This window comes from Chamaea fasciata, unplaced genomic scaffold (genome assembly GCF_029207755.1).
Source record: "Chamaea fasciata isolate MVZ Bird 193981 ecotype frontalis unplaced genomic scaffold, bChaFas1.0.hap1 SCAF_1, whole genome shotgun sequence".
NCBI classification, from domain to species: Eukaryota; Metazoa; Chordata; class Aves; order Passeriformes; family Sylviidae; genus Chamaea; species Chamaea fasciata.
Window position 1 is genome coordinate 47,955,784 of NW_027094086.1, and position 22,646 is coordinate 47,978,429.

Below are 22,646 nucleotides of genomic sequence, written 5' to 3' on the forward strand. Positions count from 1 at the left end.
GATACAAATTCACTAATTAAAGTTTTTTCAAATAATTCCTAACTTGCTTTGAATATGGAAATGCGGGGCTACAAATGGGCACCAACTTCTTTTTTATAAAATAGCTGTATGATTTGCAAATGAAAACTTAGACTGAGGCCGCTCAGACCTTGGGTTAATCGACATGTTAGTCACGGCATTTTACAGTGATCAAGAAACCAGGTTACACAACCTGCCATGGCAGCGCAGGATATTTATTGTTCTATATCTGCGTGAAGTCCCTGCCTTGTTACTAGCAGGGCTGCCTTTTTTTTTTTTTTTTTCCCCTCTCCCACTCCTCCCCCCCCCCCCCCCCCCCCCCCCCCCCCCCGCCCCAAACGTTTCTAAGTATAGTGACAACCTCATCAGGGTTTACTAGTAGCAGCGCAAGCTCAGTGAAAACCTGGGAAATCTAACTGGAAACATGAGAGAGAGCTTTATTTGGCAGTGCTAAAAAAACCTGGGGACAAATGGCTAAGCGGCGGTGGAAGTGCAGGCTGCACAATCAATAGGCAGAGAGCCGGATAGAGGCTCCCTTCGCTGCCGGATCGACAATCGACAGCTGAGAGACTATTTTTTGCAATGGTTGACTAAATATGGTCAGGGAAGAGAGAGGCACAAGAGAGCCTGTTTGCCTGGGAGTGCATGTTTCAAATGCTTAGCTGCCTATAAAGCCGTAACAGTTTTGCTCGTGCCCTCTAAGTGGGAAATACGGTTGGTGACTTCTGTAGTGTGTGTGCGGGAGCCCTGACCTCGCGAGCAGACTTGACCTCTGAAGATGGAAAGTAGCTTCAACACAGACCTGCCTACAGTTAAGCCTGGAAACATAACCTCAAGCAAGAAAAGATGCAGTGCAATATCTAAGGAACTAGAAGAAACCAATATTTGCCGGGGGAGGGGGGAGATGATCGCTATTTTTTTGATGCCTTTTTCTAATTTTTTTTTTGGAAGCAACTCCAACTTTTGGGGGCTTGGTTTTGGTCTTTTGTTGGGTTTTTATTTTTCTTTTTGCCTGTGATGATCTTCATCTGACAGTGGGCTAAATTCACCTTCCCTTGGCTTCCTAGCATCTATCCTTGGAGTCTTAACTCTCAGTCCAGCAGACATAAGGTATAATTTCTATACAACATCATCTGTATTTTAGCATTCAAAAGAAAGGAAGAAGGTGCCAATTAGTCACCCATCTTCATGCCTTTTTTTTTTTTCTTTTAAGTTTTATCTATTTAAGGTGGTGAGGTACTGTATGCACCGACATTCCCCCCCCCCCCCTTGCCTCCCCCTCCCATGTAACGAAGAGCTGATTCAGCGAATAGAGTGAGAGCACTCAGGATGAGATGGCTGCTGCTGATGTGTCTCTAGGTCATTACCTCTCTTCCAACTGCAAATGCTGCATGATACTAAGCTTACAGGTAACAGAACATCAGGAGACCTGCATTATTCTGCACGTTTAAAGGATGCCTATGACTTTCTGCATGTATATCTTATTTACTAGACTGTTATTTTAATTGTTGTATTAATCCCTCTACTCTGGGAACAGCTTAATTTTGAGTGTGCTAAAGTACCAAGCATCTGTAAGTGTAAAGAGCAGGTTGAAAGAAAACAACTGTTAGTCCAAATTTCATAGCAAAAAAAAAAAAAAAAAGAAAGAAAAAAAAGAAAAAAAAGAAGAAACCAAAAAAACCAAATCCCAACTTGCTTAGTAGGCAGAATTCTTTTTAAAGAAGATAAACTAATAAATTAGTTAAAATAAATTAGCAATGCCATTAACTGGTTGTTCATTTCAGTGAAATATATTCTTATCTTCCTATGCACAACTAAAAATGTACAAACTTGAAAAAGAAAACCTAATAAACAGTGTGGTAGTGCAATGCTGAGTTCTCAAATAGGTCTAGGCAAAATTTTCAAGGTGCTTTGTATCAGACGCACATGAAAACAGCCTACTTAAAAACTAGAATGTGACTGCTGTGATTCTAATGCTGCATTGCTGATTCTCCTTGTACTACTGTGCTAGCTACTGCTACACTCTGATTTGCTCTCTATCAGCTGCACTAGGTTTTTGTCATGAGCTGCAGAAATTCTTACTTCCTCTGCTCTCAGCTTTCCTTACAACTATTACAGTTACTAATTGTTAAGTTTACTTCAAATTTACCTTCTAATGCTGTAGAGACAAAGCTTCCTCTACTGTAACCCAAATCAACTCCCGAAATACGTATTAAGTAACCATAAGCTATATCCGACAGTCCCTCAGAAGTCAAAACTGTACTGCATATCAAATATTTAACCACTGTTCCAAACCAAGTTGCACGAAATCTTACAAAACAGGGACAAACTTGGGCTTTGTTTCTATTAGGTTTTTTGTTTGGTTTGGGTTTGTGGTTTTTTTTAGTTAATTATTTTAGCTGTCATAAATATTTCAAGGGTGGACAAGACTTTGACTTGAGCAGGTGAGTGCCAGTTTTAAAAAACAGGAAAAGCTGCTTGCAGAAGTGTTGAATAGGTATTAGCTTTCACATGTGACCTTCGGCCTAACAATCCAAATCCTGTCACAGCAGTTAGAGGTTGTTTTCTTAATTCAATGTCATCATCTTTATGATAAGCAGGATCACTGGTGACATGTGCTTTTGTGTTCAGGTTGGCTTTTTGTGGGTTTTTTTCGTTTGTTTTGTTTTGCTTTATTTTCATTTTGTTTAGTTTTTTAAACCACTCTGAAATACAGTGTAAATAAGTATAAATCTGCAAAGAGTTTGCAGAATAATGGATGGGATACAAAAAGCACAGAACCAGGATTTGGGGTAAGAAAATAAGTTTGTAACTGCTATTTTAGATCAGTCTATGCTTCCCTTCAGGACACTAGATGGAAACTGTCCCCCAGCATGAAAATCTGCTAGAAGACCTGGGAGGAAGCTGAAGTTTTTACAGTGGACTACAACTACGAATTCTAAGAAAAGACATTGCAAACCTACCAGCGATTCACCTCTCTACTTAAACACGGTCACTTAGAAGAGCAGGAGGCTGCAAAAATATTGAAAAGCACTTCTAACATCAGTGACATCCCAAAACAATGAACTGTGCCCGGCTTTAAGACACTGTGCAGGTAAATTGCATTGCAAAGTTCAGTTAGCATAGTAAGTTTATTTTCTACCATCAGTTAATCAGAACTGCTGTCCTTCCAAAGGACTGTCAGCCAGTTTTACCTCATGACAGCAAGAAAAGGCAGCAAAATATTTTTCAGTTTCATCTGACAGGCAGTCAAGCAACTCTGTGTGTACCTGCTCAGAGCACATACTTCTTTATGTACCCATATGAACATACAATGCTATGGAATGTAAAGAAGTATGTATTTTTGGCAGGCAAGGAACGACCAAGTAAGAGGAAACTAAACAGCTGCTGGAAGAAACAGGTTTCCCTCTTGTTTGAATGACATTCATGTGACAAATTGGCTTGCTAAGGGTCAGCTGGTACTGCCAAAATAACTCATACTTGTTAGTAACAAATCACAAAACATTAAATTAAGTGACTATAAAAGTGGGTAGGAAGAATTGTTAACAGCTGATAAGCAGAATATTAGTTGCAAACAGAATTCAAAGCAAGGCTGGAAATGAAACCTTGAGATGCATTAATTAAGACTGGAGCACAGCTGTAAAATTCATCATTACCAGTACTCCTCACTTCATAGATCTTAGACTAAAATTCAAAGCCTGGTTATCAAGATGCATCTCATAAAAACAAGCCACTGTTCTAGTAATCACAGCCTGTTCTGTGTACTTCAGATGGTAGTTCTTAAATCAGCATCTATCATAGAACATTTAATCCACAGGTTGCAAATGAGACAAGTATTACCAGCTAAGGAATTACAGGTGTGATCTAGAGAAAATGATAGCCAAAATAATTGAGTATAACTTCTGCAATTTAATAAGACTTAAGTTAGAATTTTCACCAAATCAGCAGTTATTATGCTCACTGAGCTCTTCGATACAAAGTGCAGTGTCAGGTTTATACACAGAAAGTGACAATACAGAGATTTCTAGGCCAGAGTTGCTAGTCAGTGGATTAAAGCTATTGACAGATTCCTAAATGAAAACACAAATGACAACTACAGCCTAAAAGGTAAGTTATCTTAAATACTATTTTCAAATAAGCTGAATTTATTTTAAATCCAAATTTAAAAAAAAATTGCCACAAAAAAAAACATTGTAGCATTCAAAAAATTTTAAGAACGACACGAGAAATAGCTCCATAATAGTTTCAAGTTCTAAAAGTGATTTTAATTAAAATACACTGGTTCATATCACCCTAAGTAAAGACACTCAAGATCAAATTCAGGAACAAGGGAAAAACACGAGGAAAGCCCCCCACTCATCAATCCAGCCATTTCTATTCATGACAGCAGACCTCTAAAATCAGTTATTTAACAGGATACGTCCATGATATGTAGGCACATTTGGCCCAGATTAAAGACTCTAACCGTAGCCCGTTGCTTACTAAAATGTCTGTGAGGAAAAAAAAATCCCAAGCAAAACAAACAAGAAAAATAAACAAAGGCAACGCACGATTTTTAGATGAAGATCTTATTTTTAAATACTCACATAATTCTCAAACAGTTAATAATACACATAGCCTGATATTTTTAACACCTGAGACTACATATTAATATATATACAAGAAGGAATATTATCTTACCTTCTTAAGAAAGCAAAGTTTCAATATTTGTTTAAAGCTCTTTCTCTTACCAGCAGATATTTTGACACAAAGGCTACAGTATCTTAACATGTAAATTAAAACCTGGTTTATAGTGGGAAATAAAACAAACTGCAGTAGCATTTCTGAATAAAGCAATGCTACTGAACTTGATCATGTTCACAGAAGCAATTTGGTGTAACTAACAGTTTCACTGAGGGGTTAATTGCTAAGCATTTTCTTCTTTTCCTGAGGAGTTCCTGTGCTCAGGACCAATTGATTTAGCTTCCACTATATAATGGGACAGATTTTTTACCACCTTTAATTTATCTGAAAGGTTTTTGGTAACAATTTATCATACTGTGTTCTCCCTTGTATAACGTTGCAACGTTATTCTGACACAAAATGACAGTTCAGAGTGATACAAAAGTTAAAATTATATGTTGACATTGCTTCCTGCTAGTTCATGTTAGCATATCTCTAAGAATACATACCCAGTCACTCTAAAATGTCACATCCATCACTTAGATCAGCTGTTCAATTTTAACCGAGCACACGTTGAACTTTGGGCATCTGCTGACACAGTTGTAACTCAAACATTTCAACTGTGTGACTGACAGGGATAACAGATGCTGACATTATCAAATGCTACACAGCTCTTTTTCCACAGCCGTTTTTTGTCCCGATATGGCCAGTACATGAAGCTGTATTGCCATCCAAAAGCACACTTGAGCAGCTGTATCTGTAAAACAGTTCCTCTATAAGTGGTAAAAATAGAAACTCATTTTATAGCCATCTTGATGCTTAAGTCCAAGTGACACACCTGCTACGTTTCTATTAGGATACATAGTGTTGGGAATATATTTACATAAATCTTCTCACCACCATCAGACTATGCAACAAACAGATGTAGACTACCCTTGATATACTCATTGCTAAGGAATGGTTTCAACTAAGGTTGTCCCCTACCTTCCACTGCAGTCAAAGCTCAGAAAGTATGGCATAAAAAAAGCTATGTGAGCTCACACAATTGTATTAAAGACCTTAGCTGAGAAGAAACCAGATGCAATCCCAGATAAATCTTTAAAAGCTGTGTTATTCTTGCATTAAATGGTTTTACATATACTATCAGGGTAAAAAATTAAATCTATCCTGCTATATTATATAATCATTCCTAAAAAGTTAATACTAACCAGAGATATAGCAATGGAATTGAAAGCACTTGGCATTTATATTTGTGCTAACCAACTACAGCATAAGAGCAGCTGCAAAAGGGAACCTGCCAGAAAATGAATGAGGGGAAGGCGGGGAGGAGGGTGACAAGGAAACTGCAATGTACTTCCCCAGTAAAGTTTAACATAAAAAAGTAAGGGAGCTCTATATGATGGAAGTTTTACGACTACAGTTTCTTATCTATTCTAAAATTTGATCACACTAGACAGGAAAAAGTTAAAACTGTACTTATGATTTGATTTGAGACTCATCCAAAGATCCTCAAGGAAATACTCAAGGACAGAACAAATGTGTACAGACTTTTCTGGTATACAGTTTTTAATTGCGCCATCACCAAATTAGGAAAGAGTTAAAAATTTGCATTGACAAGAAACAAATTGTGTAACACAGAAGAAAGCTGCGTGTTCTTTGTGCACTGCTCATGTGCTCTTAAATGTGTTAATGAACTATAAGCTTCCTGCACTCCAATGCTTTGCTAAAGCTGGTAAAATGGAACCAAATCACCTCTTCAATGGATTTGGTCCCCTTCAACCAGCTGTAGCTATGCATTGATCACTACAGGATTTCTCATGTTTTTACAACTGGACACAAAACCTGCTCAGAGCAATTATGTAGTCCTCTCTACAGTCCTGCCCAACTGCTAGACAGCCTGAAGACAGAAGGCAACCAGGTGTGTAGCAAATTCTGTACTCCAAAATCTCAAGTTTGTATTTGTAAATAAATAGCTACTGGCGTCTAACATTTTGTCCATATGAAGTCAAAATCATCTCTTACAACATTTATAAAGAAGATAGGTAAGCAGTGAAATAAACATTTCCCAATGACTTATTGTCTCTCGTATTCTTCCTCAAGTTTGGTGCCCTTTCTAGCAGATCTAACAAAAAAAACCCAAAAGGAAACAATCATGAACAATACTGGTAGGGCAGATTTACTTTCTGGGCACCCCTCTCCCCTTTTTTTCATTGCACGAGGAAGGAAACTCCACAGGGCAGGAACTTCATTTGCCATTTTGTATCTGTCAGGCACATTATTTACTATTTAAAGATAATAAATTTGTCACTGACTTCAACAGCTACAGGCTAATCTGCCATCTAATAATAAGTCTGCTCATGGAGATTATATTCTTCCTCCAAACCAACTTGAACAAAAGTATTCTTCCAAAGCATTTTCTGACATAATACTTTAATGAGAGGTTTTAAAAACAGGCTCTCTTTGCACTCAGCTTCAACTAAGCTTAACCTACACTTACTGTCAGAACTGCAAATGCAAAAGCAAAAAACCACTTTGACTGGTTTAGAAAATAATCCTACCACACTCATTTCCTTAGAACTTGTCTCTCTGAGGACCTCCATGACATCACAGCCCGTGAGTCCTGCAGACACTTCCTGAAGACACTCATTAACACTATGCAGAAGTGAGAAACCCCACCTCTCAATTAAATTGCTACAGTTAGAAATTTCACTGCCAACCTGTTCAAACCATCTGCAAATCTAAAAACAAATGGAGATCTCCTAAATAATAAGAAAACCAGGGAAAAAAAATCACGACTCTATTTTAAACCACAATCTCCTGCTTGCCAGTTTATGAACACAAAGATGACATACTTCTTGCTACTGGAGAGCAATACATGACATCTTTATCTTATTCCAAGACTTTATTTTTTTTATTTAAAGTCCAGCAGAATTTATTGCTCTGAAGAACTAAACATACACATGTGTGAAGTCAGGTCAGCTCCAAGAGCAGCCTCTATTTAAGATGCTGGCTGCAGAGTGAATAAAGCTCTCTTCACAAGATACAATGCAAATCTAAAACTAACTGGGGCAACGGATATAAAATACGCCTACACTTCACAGTCATGTCTTCAGCTCAAAAATCTGAAGTCACAGGTATGCGAATAGATCAAACATAAGCAAGAGATGATAAATGATAACATGGCAAAAATAACTGATCTGTACAGTATTTTCAAATTTTACTCTCCTTTTTTCTGTCTGAAAAAAATCTCATTAACACTGAATAGGCAAAGTCTGCCAAGCTTTGAGGTTCACAGTGCTTTGAAAAAAGTCCAAAATAAATGCACTTTTAATATGACTGACTCAGTTAAAAATCACAAACAAGAAACCATGTATTAAATAAAAGTTTAACTTCCCCACGCTTAATTTAGAATTTCTTTTTAGCTCTATCTCCCATGCACAAGTTTAAAGCTACCTACAGCATAAAATAATATCCATTCTACATTTCAACATTATACATCAGCACAAAAACCAGAAGTTCTCTTTCTGTGCCAATTCACAAGGTACAAAGAGAGGCAAAACATGAAAAGAAGAAATATTCTACTAAGAATAGGATGCTGCCTGAAACACACTGTACCTTGACTTGAGGAAAACACAGCCAAACTGCCATGGAAGATAAAGTGCTGAGAAAATCTAAGCTATTTGACATAAATCGCCATCTTTCTTATAATATTTATCCAATATTCAAACATTTAAGATAGAATGGATTTGTTTTCATATGAAAAATTAAAAACTTTGGAATGTTATTCTCAGTACAATTTGTAGGTTTTTTTCTTGGGACATTTATCTCTATTATTTATAAAAATCAGAACTCAAGAAACAAGAGGTTTTGCTCTGAAAATGAAATTGATTGCAAATATCTATTTGACATCAGCTAGAAAAAAATACTATAGAAAGACACCTTTATTTATTGTGGTGCCCAAGCACTTAACACATGCATTTACTTTATTATCCTCAACACGGAAGATGTATGTGAACTTTATTAATTCTTGCATACATAGCACATTTTGAATTTTTAGAATTATAGCTATGCACACAAATGCATACACATTTATACACATATACAAATACGTGCTCAACTACTATGAAATAATATAGAAATTATATCATAGATCTATATATTTAAATAAAAGGGGAATTTAGTGCACTGTATTAATATAAGGCACCGCATCCTGAATCCACAAACCTCCAGTTAAGGTGGAACAGGGAAGCTTAGATGAGGAAAGATAGGTCTTTAAGTAAGGTTTCAAGCAAAACCTATCACCGTGGGTACTGTTTGTGACCCAGAGCAGCAACAACAAGCTAAAGATGAGGGGGTTATTTTTAACCGTGTTTTGAATAGCTTGCACTTAGTACATTTAACAGATCAGTAACAGCCATTGTTCTATATCACATTAAAAAACAAAGTGGCAAATACAAAACCTTTGGTTTCATTCAGAAACAGGCAAGTGTCAGAACTGCAAAATCAGCAACAAAACAAACGAGTATCACTGAAGTCTTGAGAAATATAAAACTCAACTCCCTAGATGAATGAAACTATTACGACAATTTTTGGCCAGGAGGGAGAAATCAAAATAGACTTATTTTGTTTTCATTTTCAACCATTTCTTCCCAGGCTGATGGGTAAAATATCTAATGCTGTGAGCATTAGGTATTTTAGATAAAACTACTACTCCTGTGATGGGAGAGAAAATTCCTTTTCTGCATGCTTGAGCAGTGCTCAGATGGAAATGCAACCAAAAAAGAATATTAAATATCTGGTTTAGATTCAAGTGAAACCCTCTGTATGGAGGGAACCCACACAGCATTCAAATCACAAATACTGGAAACGTTTTCCAATACTTCCAATAAGAACTTTTGTAAAGGAGGAGGATTCTCATTAAAATTGCACTATACCTATCCCTCACATTCTACCAATCATCAAACTGACCCAGTTTGAACTACCACTTGGATCCCTCCATCAAAGGAATGGTCTGTCACTCCTAAAACATTGACCCACAGAAAAATCTCCAGCACACATCTATGGAAAACATTTCTTTCTCCATACACTTTCCCTGCATCTCATAATGAGATTATGGTCACACAAACCAACTACCACAATAGCTGAGGAAAAATACTGCAGGAAAAAACGAACAAAAAATACCCTACCTAAGTAACTGAGACAGAAAACAGTGCTCCTGGCTAATGCTGTTATAAAAGTAAGGAAGAATTCACTTTAAAGGAAGAAGCTACCAAGTCAGACTTGAAAGAATTGTCTTCTGAATGCCAAAAATAAGCTCCCTTCACTTGATCCTTGACATGTTCTCTTAAAGACCTTTTATGAGTACTGTAGAAAATGTTAAACATTTATTCATCCTATCAACATTTCCAACCACTACTTTTACCTTGTGAAATTATTCCATTCCACTAACATAGATAATTATCTTTACTTTTTAATTATCAGTCTTGATAGCTATGTTCTAAGAGACTAACCTAAATTTTAATCTCATATATTAATAATGGGTGGAATTTATACAAATTTACAGCTTTATTTCTCCAACTTCTCTCAAATGAAAAGCCAAATTTAGTAGTAAACAAGCAAACACACACATTTCTTCTTTTGTGTAAACTATACTGAATATTCTACCCCAAGATAAAGTATTATTGAAGTCTTGTTAGCATGACAACTTTGAAAAATACCATTTATCCACAACATAATAAGGAGTCAACAATACAACTTTTCTTTAAAGTTCTATCTCTGCAGTAGTTTTCAAAAACTATCTTAACTGAAAATTGAATGTAGACATGTAGAATGCAGCTAGTATAAAACAAACTATGCCTTAGAATAATTTTTTTCAGTGGAGCTGCTACATAAAAGCTGAAATACAAAATTCCTTCTAGATATACTTCTATGAACATATAAATAACTGGTTCATATACTGACAAATACAATCTAATGCAACAATCCTAAGGGTGCTTTAGAACTGTAGTTATCGACAAATAAGTATATCTAAAAAACACCAATCCCTTTATCAATTCCAATAGTCAAGAAGGGAAACAGCAGTATTTACGATTTTTATCCCATGTCAAGATTCCATCTTCAAGATCTTACTAACTTATTATCAAACATTTACTGGCAAAGTGTTACAGCCATGACAAGAAATTTCTCAGGAATTTGGAGTTATCCAAATACAGCATTAAAATGAGCAGACTCCTAGCTTCATTCTAGCAAGGGCTTCCAAGCATTAGAAAGATTCATAGCTAAGCAACATCAACATTTAAAAAATACAACTACATGCAGATTTAAGGATCTTCTGAAAGAATACCATAGTTCTACCCTTACATGCACTTGTTTTCCTTTTACATATGATAAAAAATATCTTTAAAAAAAAATTTGTACCTAGGGTTTCCTCTTAGTGCAGCATGGTGAAGAGCATTAAACCCATTGTTGTTGGTGATTGTAACATCTGCTCCAGCTTCTAAGAGTACAGCAAGGATATCATCACGCTTTTTACTTATTGCATCGTGAAGTGGAGTGTCTCCTTCAGAATCCTAAAACCAGAAACAGTTTACATCAATTTTTGCATGCATCCACATTAAAAAGATGCTGAAGTATGACTAGGAAAACTGACTACACAAACACAGAACAGCTCTTCCAGACCTGAGTGTAGTTATACTGCAGAGTTCAGAGCAAGTTGCTTCTCATCTTGCTCCAGTTTTGCAAATGCTTCAGTGGGAAACCCCACCCTGAGCTCCACCATTGTACAGTCACACTACTGCCAGAACTATGCTTTGCATCCCAAAGTACTGAAGACACTGGGGTAAATAAAGACTTGTCTATGCCTCTCACTCAGATGGAGTTGATGCCCAAATTACAATTTATGAGTAACAGGACAGCGACAAAAAGTAATGTGACAGAGGGAAGACTAGTCAGGTAGGAGGAGGTATGGAATTTTGAGTAATAAATGCTAAGTTCAGCCAGCAACTAACCATGTAGAAGACAATACCAAAATGACAGTGTAAAATTAAAACACAGGCAAATCAAAACAAAAAGCAATCCAGGTACTAAAAGTAGGCATATCTGTTGTTTTAACTGAAGCATATCATTTTCCATGAAGCAAAAGCCAATGTCATAAAGCAATATTATGCTTTTAACTTGTTACAGCTAATACAAGATTATATTACACAAGGTACACGGTAATACTTGACTACACAACTGAACAGGTAAAGAATTTATACTTTTAGCTTGACGTTTTATTTTTCAAATATCCCAAAAAAGGAAAAAATACTTCTTATTCCTAGAAGCATTTTGTACATTACTTATTCAAGGATTCAAATGACTGGACTGAAGAGAAAAGCCCTCAACTAACAGCAAGAAAACACATCCATTTAAGCTTATTTGCAGGTACATAGGCAAAATCTCCAGATTTGTGCTTCCAGTAAAATTCTTGCACCATATAAGTCAGGAAGTCTTTTGTCACCAACACTGACTCAACTGCAAGCTGACTAACACAGAAAATGAACACTTTAGCAATACACTAGTACAAAAACAGATCTTTACAGTGAGAAACAAAAACTGCTGAACAAAAAGTGCCAGAATATGGAAACACTTAAACCAGTGTGAACCAATTTGCCAGAACTAAATGATGTATCTTTTATTTGGTTTAATTGATATTTCCTGTTTACAAACTAATGTATGTTTCTGTTTACACAGTGAAGAGGCCACAGTAGTAGAGCGCTGGCCAGTTAAATTCCAGTCATGCCTCAGTCTTACTCCCCTGTGCTCTCATTGACAAAATCAATCACCTACTCACATTTGCACATTGCAGTTCCTCAGCACACATGCTGAATCTAACGTTCATTTTTTTCAATAGCCATTATATTTTCCAGATGGAGCACCCTTGCACCATTCTACTGACTTTTTCAAATTCTGTCATTTAAACTCAGGCAAATCCACCTTGGCTACCCATTTGTTCCTGTGTGACTTACAGTCACCCTTTACTGGTCTCAGCACATCAGACTCCTTATTATACCTACTATTCAACAAACACTAAACAGGATCTGGATGGACATAACAGCTCAACCTCAGCAAGATCAAGACAATACCTTAAGAGTCAGGTAGAAGGAGATAAATAAACAAATCACTGAGCTCACTAATTTCAAAAAAGTTTTTGCTCATCTTCTTTTATGTGGATATATAGCTCAAAAAAAAAACCTGATTATCGACATGGCAAAACAAGGAGGTAATGTCTTATTACTGCATATCCTGATTTGCCCAGGCCACTACAGCTTTTTCTGACACAAATCTCTTCAAACTTACCCATTCTCATTTGTATTAATAATGCAGTTCATGCAGCTGCACTCAGCAGTGTGGATACCTGCTTATCAGATAGCACATTTCCATACTACCTTCTAAACAGGACACAGCGCTTACGCTACTGCTTCCATCACCCTCATTACAGATGAAATTCCCTGTGAAATTATGGTACTCGAGATCCTATGCATGAAGGCTTTTTAGATAAAAAGCTTAATATTTGAAAGTGAATCTGACTAAATAGTTCCATCAATGATAGATCTAGTTTGGAAAAAAAATAAAAGGTTTTCTTTTAACAAAACATTCCAGAGTATTGTTGGCCTGCTAAAATGTAGCTTGCAGAAGGAACACAGTTGTGGGTTCGATACAGGAGTAATTAATCAGGCAAGAAAGTTAACAATTAGAAATAACTACAGACTGTGAAAATACCAATTAGTATCAACTGTCTAGAATAAACCAGACGCCAATCTAGCTGTCAAGAAAACAAACAGACTTAATAGCATTTTTCTTACAGTTGATCACATGGTAGGCTAAAGGTTGAGACAGACAACTTTACAATGTCTGTTCCTTTCAATCCCATTTTCCATAATTTTTCTGTCACCAACATGCAGCAAAATCATACAATTCAGCAGCTGAAAAGTGACCCTACATTAAAATTTACTTTACCTGGAGACTGGGGTGGCAGCCAAAGTCCAGTAAAGTCTTGACAACTTGCAGATGACCTTTGTTGACAGCGATATGGAGTGGAGTCTGCCTGCGCTTGTTGCGAGCATTCAAATCTGCACTGCCCCGGTGCAGAACCTCAATCACGGCACCCTCGTCACCGAAGGCTGCATGATGGACAGCCCTGTCTCCATCCTTGTCCTGAAGCGGAAATGTTCATTTAACGTGCTGTATTTCACATTTCCTTTGCATTTAAACAAGAAGATTGTTTCAACTAACAACTGTCCATATTTGACGTAATAAGAAAAATGAGGCTACCATGAAAAATGAGACTACCACGATACCATTAAAATACCTAATTAAATAATTGCTCAAACTGCAGCAATAGAGAATGAAGAATCAGTTCATATATAAATACACATGTTCTACAATATATGACACTCTACAGCATATACAACTATTGTCCTGAATCTTTGTGTGATTTGTTCATCAAACTCAAATGGCATCATTTGGGTTTCTACTACAAATCCACCACTGTCAAGAAAAAACCCAGAACAAAAGAACCAAAAAACCCACAAACAAAATCCAACACCCAAACAGTATTACACTTAATATCCTAAGACAACTCTTCCAGTAGCCTGGGAAGTGTTACAGATTCCAAACCATAGGACAAGACATGAGTATTTCCTTGTTCATATAATTAGGTTAGTATTTTATTAGGATTTACTACGTGTCTTGGTTTTCACTTAATAAGCCTTTTCCAAAGGAAATTTGTGACTGATGCTGACATTAACTAGAAGTTCTGATTGTGTGTTGATGACTCACTGCATTAAAACTCTGATGCAGTTTGCTTCAGTTTCACTCAAACTGAGAATTAAAATGTGAAAGTCAAATTTGTCAATTTAGGCTATTTTAACATTCATAGAAGTTCACTGTACAACATGAAACATTTTAAGATATCAATCAAGTGATTTCAGCATTAATGACAGAAAAAAAAGACAGAAGTAAAATGGAAGTTATACATGAAGAAATAACTTCCATAAGCTAATTTCTAGCTGAGTATTTGTGCAGAGTTTAATATAACCTTGCATTTGTAGGATTCAATTTTGAAAACAGAGAAACACTGAAAATTGTAAAAATAAAATCATGACTAATCAGGGGCTCACTGCCTCCCCTGAGTAAGCTTAAGTTTCTCATCAATTTGCTTCTTCAGCAACATCTTTCAAAAGTATTTTTTATAATATATAATACATTTCTAATATATTTTAAACCAAGGCAAAAATTAACAGCTCTTAGCATAAACTGTATTTGCACAATGAAACTAGTTACAGCATTTTAAATGGCAAAAGAAGATTTATCTAATTATCAAATGTACCTTTTTGAAAATATGGATATGGTTTTCAAGACAGGGTCAGGGTACTAAACAGCAGTTTCAACAGCTTTTGAAAAGATACTTTTATTCCTTCCAAACCAACTCATGCTACCAAGCTGTCCTCCCAGATCAAGGGATTCCTTCTCAGGCTCATCTAACATGAACCAACAGTCAAAAGAAGCCAAAGCCAGCCCATTTGGAAGGGGAAAGGATCAGAAAGTGGACCTTCTCTATATTTTTCATCTGGTTATAAGGATCATTATGAGGCAAACCTTATCTGGAGTGTGCCAGTAGTCCTAAACTGCCATAAGCCTTGTATTTACAGAGCACTTGGTTTCACAGAGGCATGGTAACTTGTCTTTTCATATTTGCAATCTGAAAAGTACACTGAGATACTTATGGATGAAACCCCATATAATTACTGAATGTTTTAGTTTTACCACATTTCAATTCTGAGACACAACTGCCTGATTTTATAAAGTCTTAATGTATACAATTCCTACTTTAATGAGCAGAGGTCCAAGATCATGCAGGCCTTTTTTTAGCTCAGCATCAAAACAAATCATCTTTGGAACTAAATCCTACCCAACAGCAATAAACCATCTAGAAAAGCTAGCAACTAGTAAATCATCTGTCCTTAAGACTTACATTGAGATATAAATCCAAATATTAAAAGCACTACATCTCCATACATTCCAACAGTATAATTTTATCAGTACTGTTAATATAATAACTGACAACCATTAATGTCTGCAGCCTAGAAGGTTAGATATTTTTACTATGCATTATCTACATCAGGTTTTTGAGCTATGTCAATAACCAACTGTTCTCTGACTAAACAGAGGCCACTTGTAGTCTACATTAAGTCATCATGGAAAAACACAGGCGACAACAATGAGGATTTTCCCAGCAAATGTCATCAGGAACGTATATACTCTGCAGTAATGACTGTAAGTGTAAAAATATCTCACTTAGCTATAAAGCAAGGGAAGTAAGGATTTTTATCCATTGCTTCCATGCCTCCGACCACAACAGTGAAGTAAATGGACTACATTTTTGCACTCTGCTTAATGGGATGGCTCTGCTGAATCTTTGCATTTTAGAAGCAATTATGTTTCTAAACATTATATAGATATATAAATACTGAAAAACAGCTTACATTTTTAAAGCCTGAAAAATATAATTACTAATCTAATATTACGAAAATTATTAATATTATAATAACCAAGGCAATTATATAATCAAGTGGGAATACCATCTTCACTTAATCAACACAATTATGTGAAGACTGCTTTAAAAGTCAAGTAAAATCCCTGAGAATTTTTTATGCTAGTGCGATGGTGTTCCTGAAGCCTGAACAAACGTGGAACTCTTCACAATTCTAGTGCTAGCAGATTACCAGGTGTATTGTTTCCAAACAGTTTAAGTAGTACCTCTACCTACCTCTTTAATGCTTCTAACCCTCCCTTCAGTCCACCACTTGATTAACATGGTAGCTCTGAATATCACAGTACAGACAAGAAACAGTTTAGACTAATTTTAACAGTATTTACTTTGTACTGCAGTGAAAGCACCACTTCTAACATGGAGTTACCTCACAGAAATCAGACCATAGCAAGTATGTATTGCATCAATCTAAGGCATCTTTAGAATCTAGCATGAAACCTCTGTAAATTAATGGTCTATCTGTAAATACAAAATAATTTTAATTCCAAGAATTACACTGCCTCATTAATGCTTTAACGTTCTGTAACTTCTGTATATCAAATGGAATATAATGCTAGATGCCCAAGCATTTGCAGTTATTTTTCTGTTATGCAAACATCTGGGTGCACAATTAATTTCTCAGCATCCCACTAGGCTTCAGTTTTTATTCTTAATAAATCAAATGTAACAGATCCTTCTTGTGCCTCACAAAACAAGAAATGGTTCAATATCAGTGCATTCTGTGTAAATAATTGAGTAAAAATCAATTCAAAATGCAAATATCACAGTATGCTGATATGTAATTCTCATGAACAATTATTCTAAAAAACCTAAACAAGAGACATCCTTCCATTTTCACTGAAGTTTAAAAAAAGGCACTGAAAAACTGGAGGCAGAGTTGGCAGTTTCTACTCAAAGATACTGCTATTACTTTCTGCTTAAACTTGTTTTAGTTAAAAATTGGAAGATTTCTCCTAACTGAACTTTGTATATATAAGAAGCATGGCAAGCATCTGAAGTTGAAGATGCAGCATCTGACATCTTTTTCCCTCAATGCCACAAACAGAGTTCCCATTACATTCTACTGTTGAAATAAAACCAAAGGAAAGAAAGAAGGGGCTTCACAGCATTCTGGCTTACATAGCTCTATTATGTTAGTTATATCTCATTTAATAACAAGTGTTAAAGGATTAGATATTGACCCTTTATAATACTGTTAGTAGTGATGACTTGAGAGGCTACCTACAACATAGGCTAGACAGTGTTACAGGAATAAAGTGGGTACTTTTTAAAAAGCCTCCAAAGGCTACACCTTGGGCAGTACAAGAGTCTGGCCATGGCTCCACCCAAGATGGACAGCGGGTCACTTAAGGCATCAGTGAGAGTCTAATTTGGGTCCACAATCACAACAATAAAAGCAGATTTCCACTCTCTCTGGCATTGAAGAAGAAGGCAAGTCAAGTAGAATTGTCATGCATGTAACAAAGTTTAAGGACACACAAAGCATATTTTGAAATGTTTAGGTTACCTCTGCTTCTACATCCACATTCTGTTTCAGAAGCAACTTCAAAATGTCAACGTGGCCATTCTGGCTTGCAGCTTGCATAGCTGTGTGTCCAGCACATTGCCCGTTCACCTGGAATGTCAACACTTGCAGGTGAGTTTCAAGGCACAGATACACACACACACCTCTGAGGCTGTTTAGCAGCAGAAAACTTAAAGAAACAGCACACATTAACATATAATCAAATGAACAACTTTAAGATGCCTTCTTAGCATATACAGATCTCCTAGGTCTTCTCTATTTCATTTCTATATTAGCTAGACTGAAGGAAAGATGAAGAAATGGATTTATAACAAACATTAAGACATTAATAATACTTGGGTTAAAAACATTCATCTTTGGGTGACTCCTGTAAAGGCAAGATTTTTGAGAACAAGTCTCAGATTTATCCCTGTCCTCTGCTCTATGGTACATGTATCTTCCTTGCCAAATTTATGGCAGCAAAAGGAGAGTCTGAACAGAAACCCATGTTGTGTAAAATCTTAAGCTAAAAATCAGTGCTCAGAAACCAAGAAGTTCAGACTCTCAACTGCAAATATGACTGCTGTACTGAGAAAGACTAACTTTAAAACATGTTCCCTAAATGAACTCCTATAATTACTAAGCATTTTCTTATAGACTTTTCAGTATTAGACAAGTTGGTAAAAGAAATTTGACAGAGAACAATTAGATGATATACCTCATGGGTTAATAAAATAAAACAAACTCACAACAGCAAAAACATCCTGAAAAATCTACCCTCCTTCCTTCTATTCCCCTTGAAAAAAAGAAGAATTTGAAGACCCTTCAGTAACAGTGAACGTTTGGTTCTCTGCACCAACTCTGGCAGCCAGAGGTTGAAAAGTATCTTAATTTGAGGCAGACAAAAGAACACAAAAACTGTCCAGCAAGAAAGTATGTACAACTCTGTGTCCACACAGCCCCCACACATTTCATAAGGCAACAAACGGGAGAAGAGACACTGGAACTAGCTATGTTACTTCTAAGAAGACACACTACCAACTGGCAAGGAGTATTCAGAACAGCTGCACTTCCTTTAGTACTAGAGGCCCCAAAAGAAATACTCCCAAAACAGAACACTCACATCTACGTCTGGCCTCTTGAGCAAGTCTTCCACTTTAGCAACATCTCCATTGGCAGCAGCTTTAACCAACTCTTCATTGAGATCTCCAGATTCTTGGGTTTCAAATAATTTTTTCAACAGCTGGGACAATCTCTCTGTAATTGTTAACCAAAGAACAACTAAGATTAGAATTCTAATTACACAAGAACAGAAAAAAAAAGCCAGCTGCATTTTTTGTGTTTCTAAGGCCACGTACTTAGTAATACACAAACTACCATAAAATAGCAGCAGTAAAATTACTGAGTTTGAAATAAGGGCTGTACCCTAGCACCCTTCAGACAGCAGAGACTGCCACATTAGACACTTCAGAACAAAGATTGTTTAACCAAAAATAGTTTTTCTTCCACAAAATACAAAAGGGTGGGACAAGGTAAAAATATGAACTTATGTATTGCTGTAACAAACACTCTACCATCAGGTATAGGCTGTCTTCTGTGATTTGAAACACTAAGTTGTGTTACTCTCTTAGATAGTCTTATGGCCACTGTTCTCTATTCTTTATTGAGAAAACTCACTGCATCTATGCCTCCTTAGGAAAAATCTAGAAAACTATGTAGAAAGTTTTCCTGGCATTAAAGCAAATATGTGAAGAGGAAAGAACAACTAGCTACGACTAAAAAAAGGAAAAATTCTAGTTTCAATTGACCTCTGAAACTGCCAACAGAACACAAAACACACTGGACAGTCTTTCTGCCTTGTTATTATATGAATGACAGCATGTTCAACAAAACTGAAGTTGATTACATAGACACCAAAAAATTCCTCAGTAATTAGTCACAGGATGTCTGACCAAATTTTAAGATGGAAATTTTAAAGAAATAAATATCCTGAGTTATAAAGAAAACCACCTGCAACAGATCTCTCACCTGTGCCTACTATCTTAAACCACCTATTAAACAAGGAGGCTGCTTGTTACTGCCAGTGGTAATCTCTCCATGCCTTAGTCCCTGTTTCAATCTGATGTCCCTTCCAACCATTTTTGAAGTCCTTAAGAGTGGACCTCCGAAGACACACCGGCACTGTGACCGAACAGAAGCACTTGATCAATATAGCAACATCTCCACGTTGACTGCAAGCTTTTTTTTCTATCTTTCTCAAGTAAAACTTCAATTACCTAAACTCCAAGTCAATTATTAACATTGCATAGAAACAATGTATTATTACCTAAGAACAATTTTTTAATTAACACAATTACTCGTCATACATATATTACTGGTTATTTTTCAAACTTACCACCAGATGCATTACTTATAGCAGATCCTGCTGATGCCACCTTCGAGACAGCTGCTGGATTATAGGTCCAAGATGTCCCACAAACCTCTACCTTCAAGTCACTGTCTGAATAGATCTGCTGAACCCGACCAACTTTACCTAAAGTCTGAATGAAAGCAAACATCAAATGCAAATAAAACATCCACATTTCTAAATATTTTATTTTTAATACTATAAAAATTTTATGAAATCGACTGTTTAACAGTACAATCACTACCACCTTTAGATAGGTTTCATTAGGCTATGCACATTGCTACACCCAAGCAAGCATTACACTGCGTTTGACAAAAACTTAGAAGAAAATCCCTTTTAGATTCCTGCAGCTTCCAGGTACATTAGCAATAATAACTAGAAATACTGCACAAACTTTACCATTCTATGAATGCAAACACACAGCTACTCACTGGAAGCATTGCCTCAGCCCACTCTCCGTGACCCCTCTGGAGAAGCTTGATCCTCTCCAGGTCGTAACACACTTGAACAAGGTCACCCACTTGGAATTGAGAGGTGCCTCCTTCTGCACCTTGAGCAGCATCTCCACTCCGGACAACATTGGCCTTGGTGAGAACAGCTGGATTAAATGTCCACCTAAACAATGAATCATTTAAAGTAGATATTAAACACACAAAGAAAAATATATGTTTAAAAATTATCTGTTGGGTAAGTTTCTGCTTGTATGCCTACAAACTTTCTGTGACTGGATACTATGGATACTATATTTGCTGTTATCCATTTTTTGTCCATAAATTTGCGTGTGGCTCATTAATTCATTAATTGTGGCTCATAAATTAATTTCAAGGATAGTCTCCTGAGATATACATTTGTAAAGGCAATTAAGAAATATCCTGCCTAAGGGGAAGCAAGCTGACAGCAGCGTAAAAGTCCCGAAAATAGCAATACAGTTACTTTATTTTTCCAGGGATAGGAAATAACTAGTTGAAAAAGCAGCAGATCCAAGCTGTCTCACAAGCATTGAACTGTCAGGAAACTACATGGGAAGAACACAAAATTTTGGCCCCTCCCCCCAGGTGAAACCATGCAACATTAAATAATAACAATACTTTTCAATTAAATGGATGTCCCAGACATACCTCAATTTTCAATCAAACTATCGTATTTGTAGTATAAATTTTACTGATTTACAGGCATTCAGCTGTTTAGTCAGGGAGGAGACCACAAGACTGAGCAGCTCCTGTCACTGACTCTGCTGACGTGACTGCCAGAAGAAAAGCCACTTGCATCCCTTTATCTGGGAAAACAGCTTTGTACTGCATTACTTTGCAATATTAACAAACAATATCTTGAAGGAAATCCTGAATGAACAATATACTGTTAATTCTTTCTGGACAAACTGAACAATTATAGAGAACTGAAATGATATTCCATTCACCAACTACTTTTTAAAGATAAGCCCAGTACTTGAGACCAGTAGAACAGAAAACCATGTGGCCATATCAGATTCAAATCCTGCTGTCAGCTGGGTTTGAGTCTTGTTAGTGTGGATGCAGCTAAGCAAAATTCAAACCTAAACTGCCTGAAGGGAATGGTTTTGGTTTCCCCAATACCTCCTATTCTTGGTCTGTATTTACATAAACTAACATTCCTTTGAAAAATAACAGGCTAGACACGGATCGTGCCAAGGTGACTCTAGACAAGATTCCCCCCAAGTTTGTCACCTGTCCTCTCAAACTATTATCCTGAAAACCCAAAATGAATTGTTATCACCTTGAAATCACGGAATAGATAGTTTCTAATTAAAAAGGAAGTTCCTACTTCAAACACTACATTTTAGAACATAATATATTATTTTGGACTCAAATTTTCACCAAGTGAGAGAGGCAGCAAAAGTCCTTTTCCCACTTAAGCATCCTCAAAGGTAAGTCCTCATTACACATCTAGAAGGAAATCTTAAAAGACACAAAAGGAGAAGAGAAAGCTTCTGGCACCAAGTAATCACAAGCACTGAAGATAAGGGAAGTGAGAAGCAACAATGAAGGCTATAGAACAAACCTGTTGCCACTCGGATATTGTACTACAATGTCATGGTCCTCATCGATGCCACAAACCGTTCCAGTTGTTGTTAAAGTTTCAAACATGCCATCAGTCCATCCTCCGTGACCATGCTGCAAAGACTGCACAATTTCCAAGTCGAGGTCAATGTTTACGAGGTCACCTATTTGCAGCCCACCAGGGTTTCTGTTACCATTTTGCTCACCTGAAAGGGAGTAAGGAAAAAAAAAAGTTTACATCACCATACTAATTTTCCAAGCAATTTAAAGAACAGAAGTTAATTTCTGAGACTCACAGATTTGTTCAGGTTGGAAAAGACCTTTGAGATTTTCAAGTCCAACCACCATGTTCCCCATTGAGCCCTGTTCCAAGTCTCTACCTACATGTTCTCAACACTTCCAGTAATGGAGACTCCACACCAATGT

At 36.6% G+C, this 22,646-nt stretch overlaps 1 protein-coding gene across 3 annotated transcripts in view; it reads right to left on the reverse strand.

Annotated features, from left to right (window-relative positions):
* The window catches only part of MIB1 (MIB E3 ubiquitin protein ligase 1), a 77,014-nt gene that overhangs the window by 32,903 nt on the left and 21,465 nt on the right, over positions 1 to 22,646 (reverse strand). For all 3 annotated transcript variants that reach the window (XM_066182573.1, XM_066182565.1, XM_066182557.1), the window contains exons 6-12: positions 22,222 to 22,426; positions 20,616 to 20,799; positions 20,173 to 20,317; positions 18,901 to 19,034; positions 17,781 to 17,888; positions 13,678 to 13,875; positions 11,098 to 11,249 (exon numbers count right to left, since the gene is read on the reverse strand). In XM_066182573.1, the coding sequence (XP_066038670.1) occupies positions 11,098 to 11,249; positions 13,678 to 13,875; positions 17,781 to 17,888; positions 18,901 to 19,034; positions 20,173 to 20,317; positions 20,616 to 20,799; positions 22,222 to 22,426 (1,126 nt within the window). The remainder of the gene's footprint in view (positions 1 to 11,097; positions 11,250 to 13,677; positions 13,876 to 17,780; positions 17,889 to 18,900; positions 19,035 to 20,172; positions 20,318 to 20,615; positions 20,800 to 22,221; positions 22,427 to 22,646) is intronic.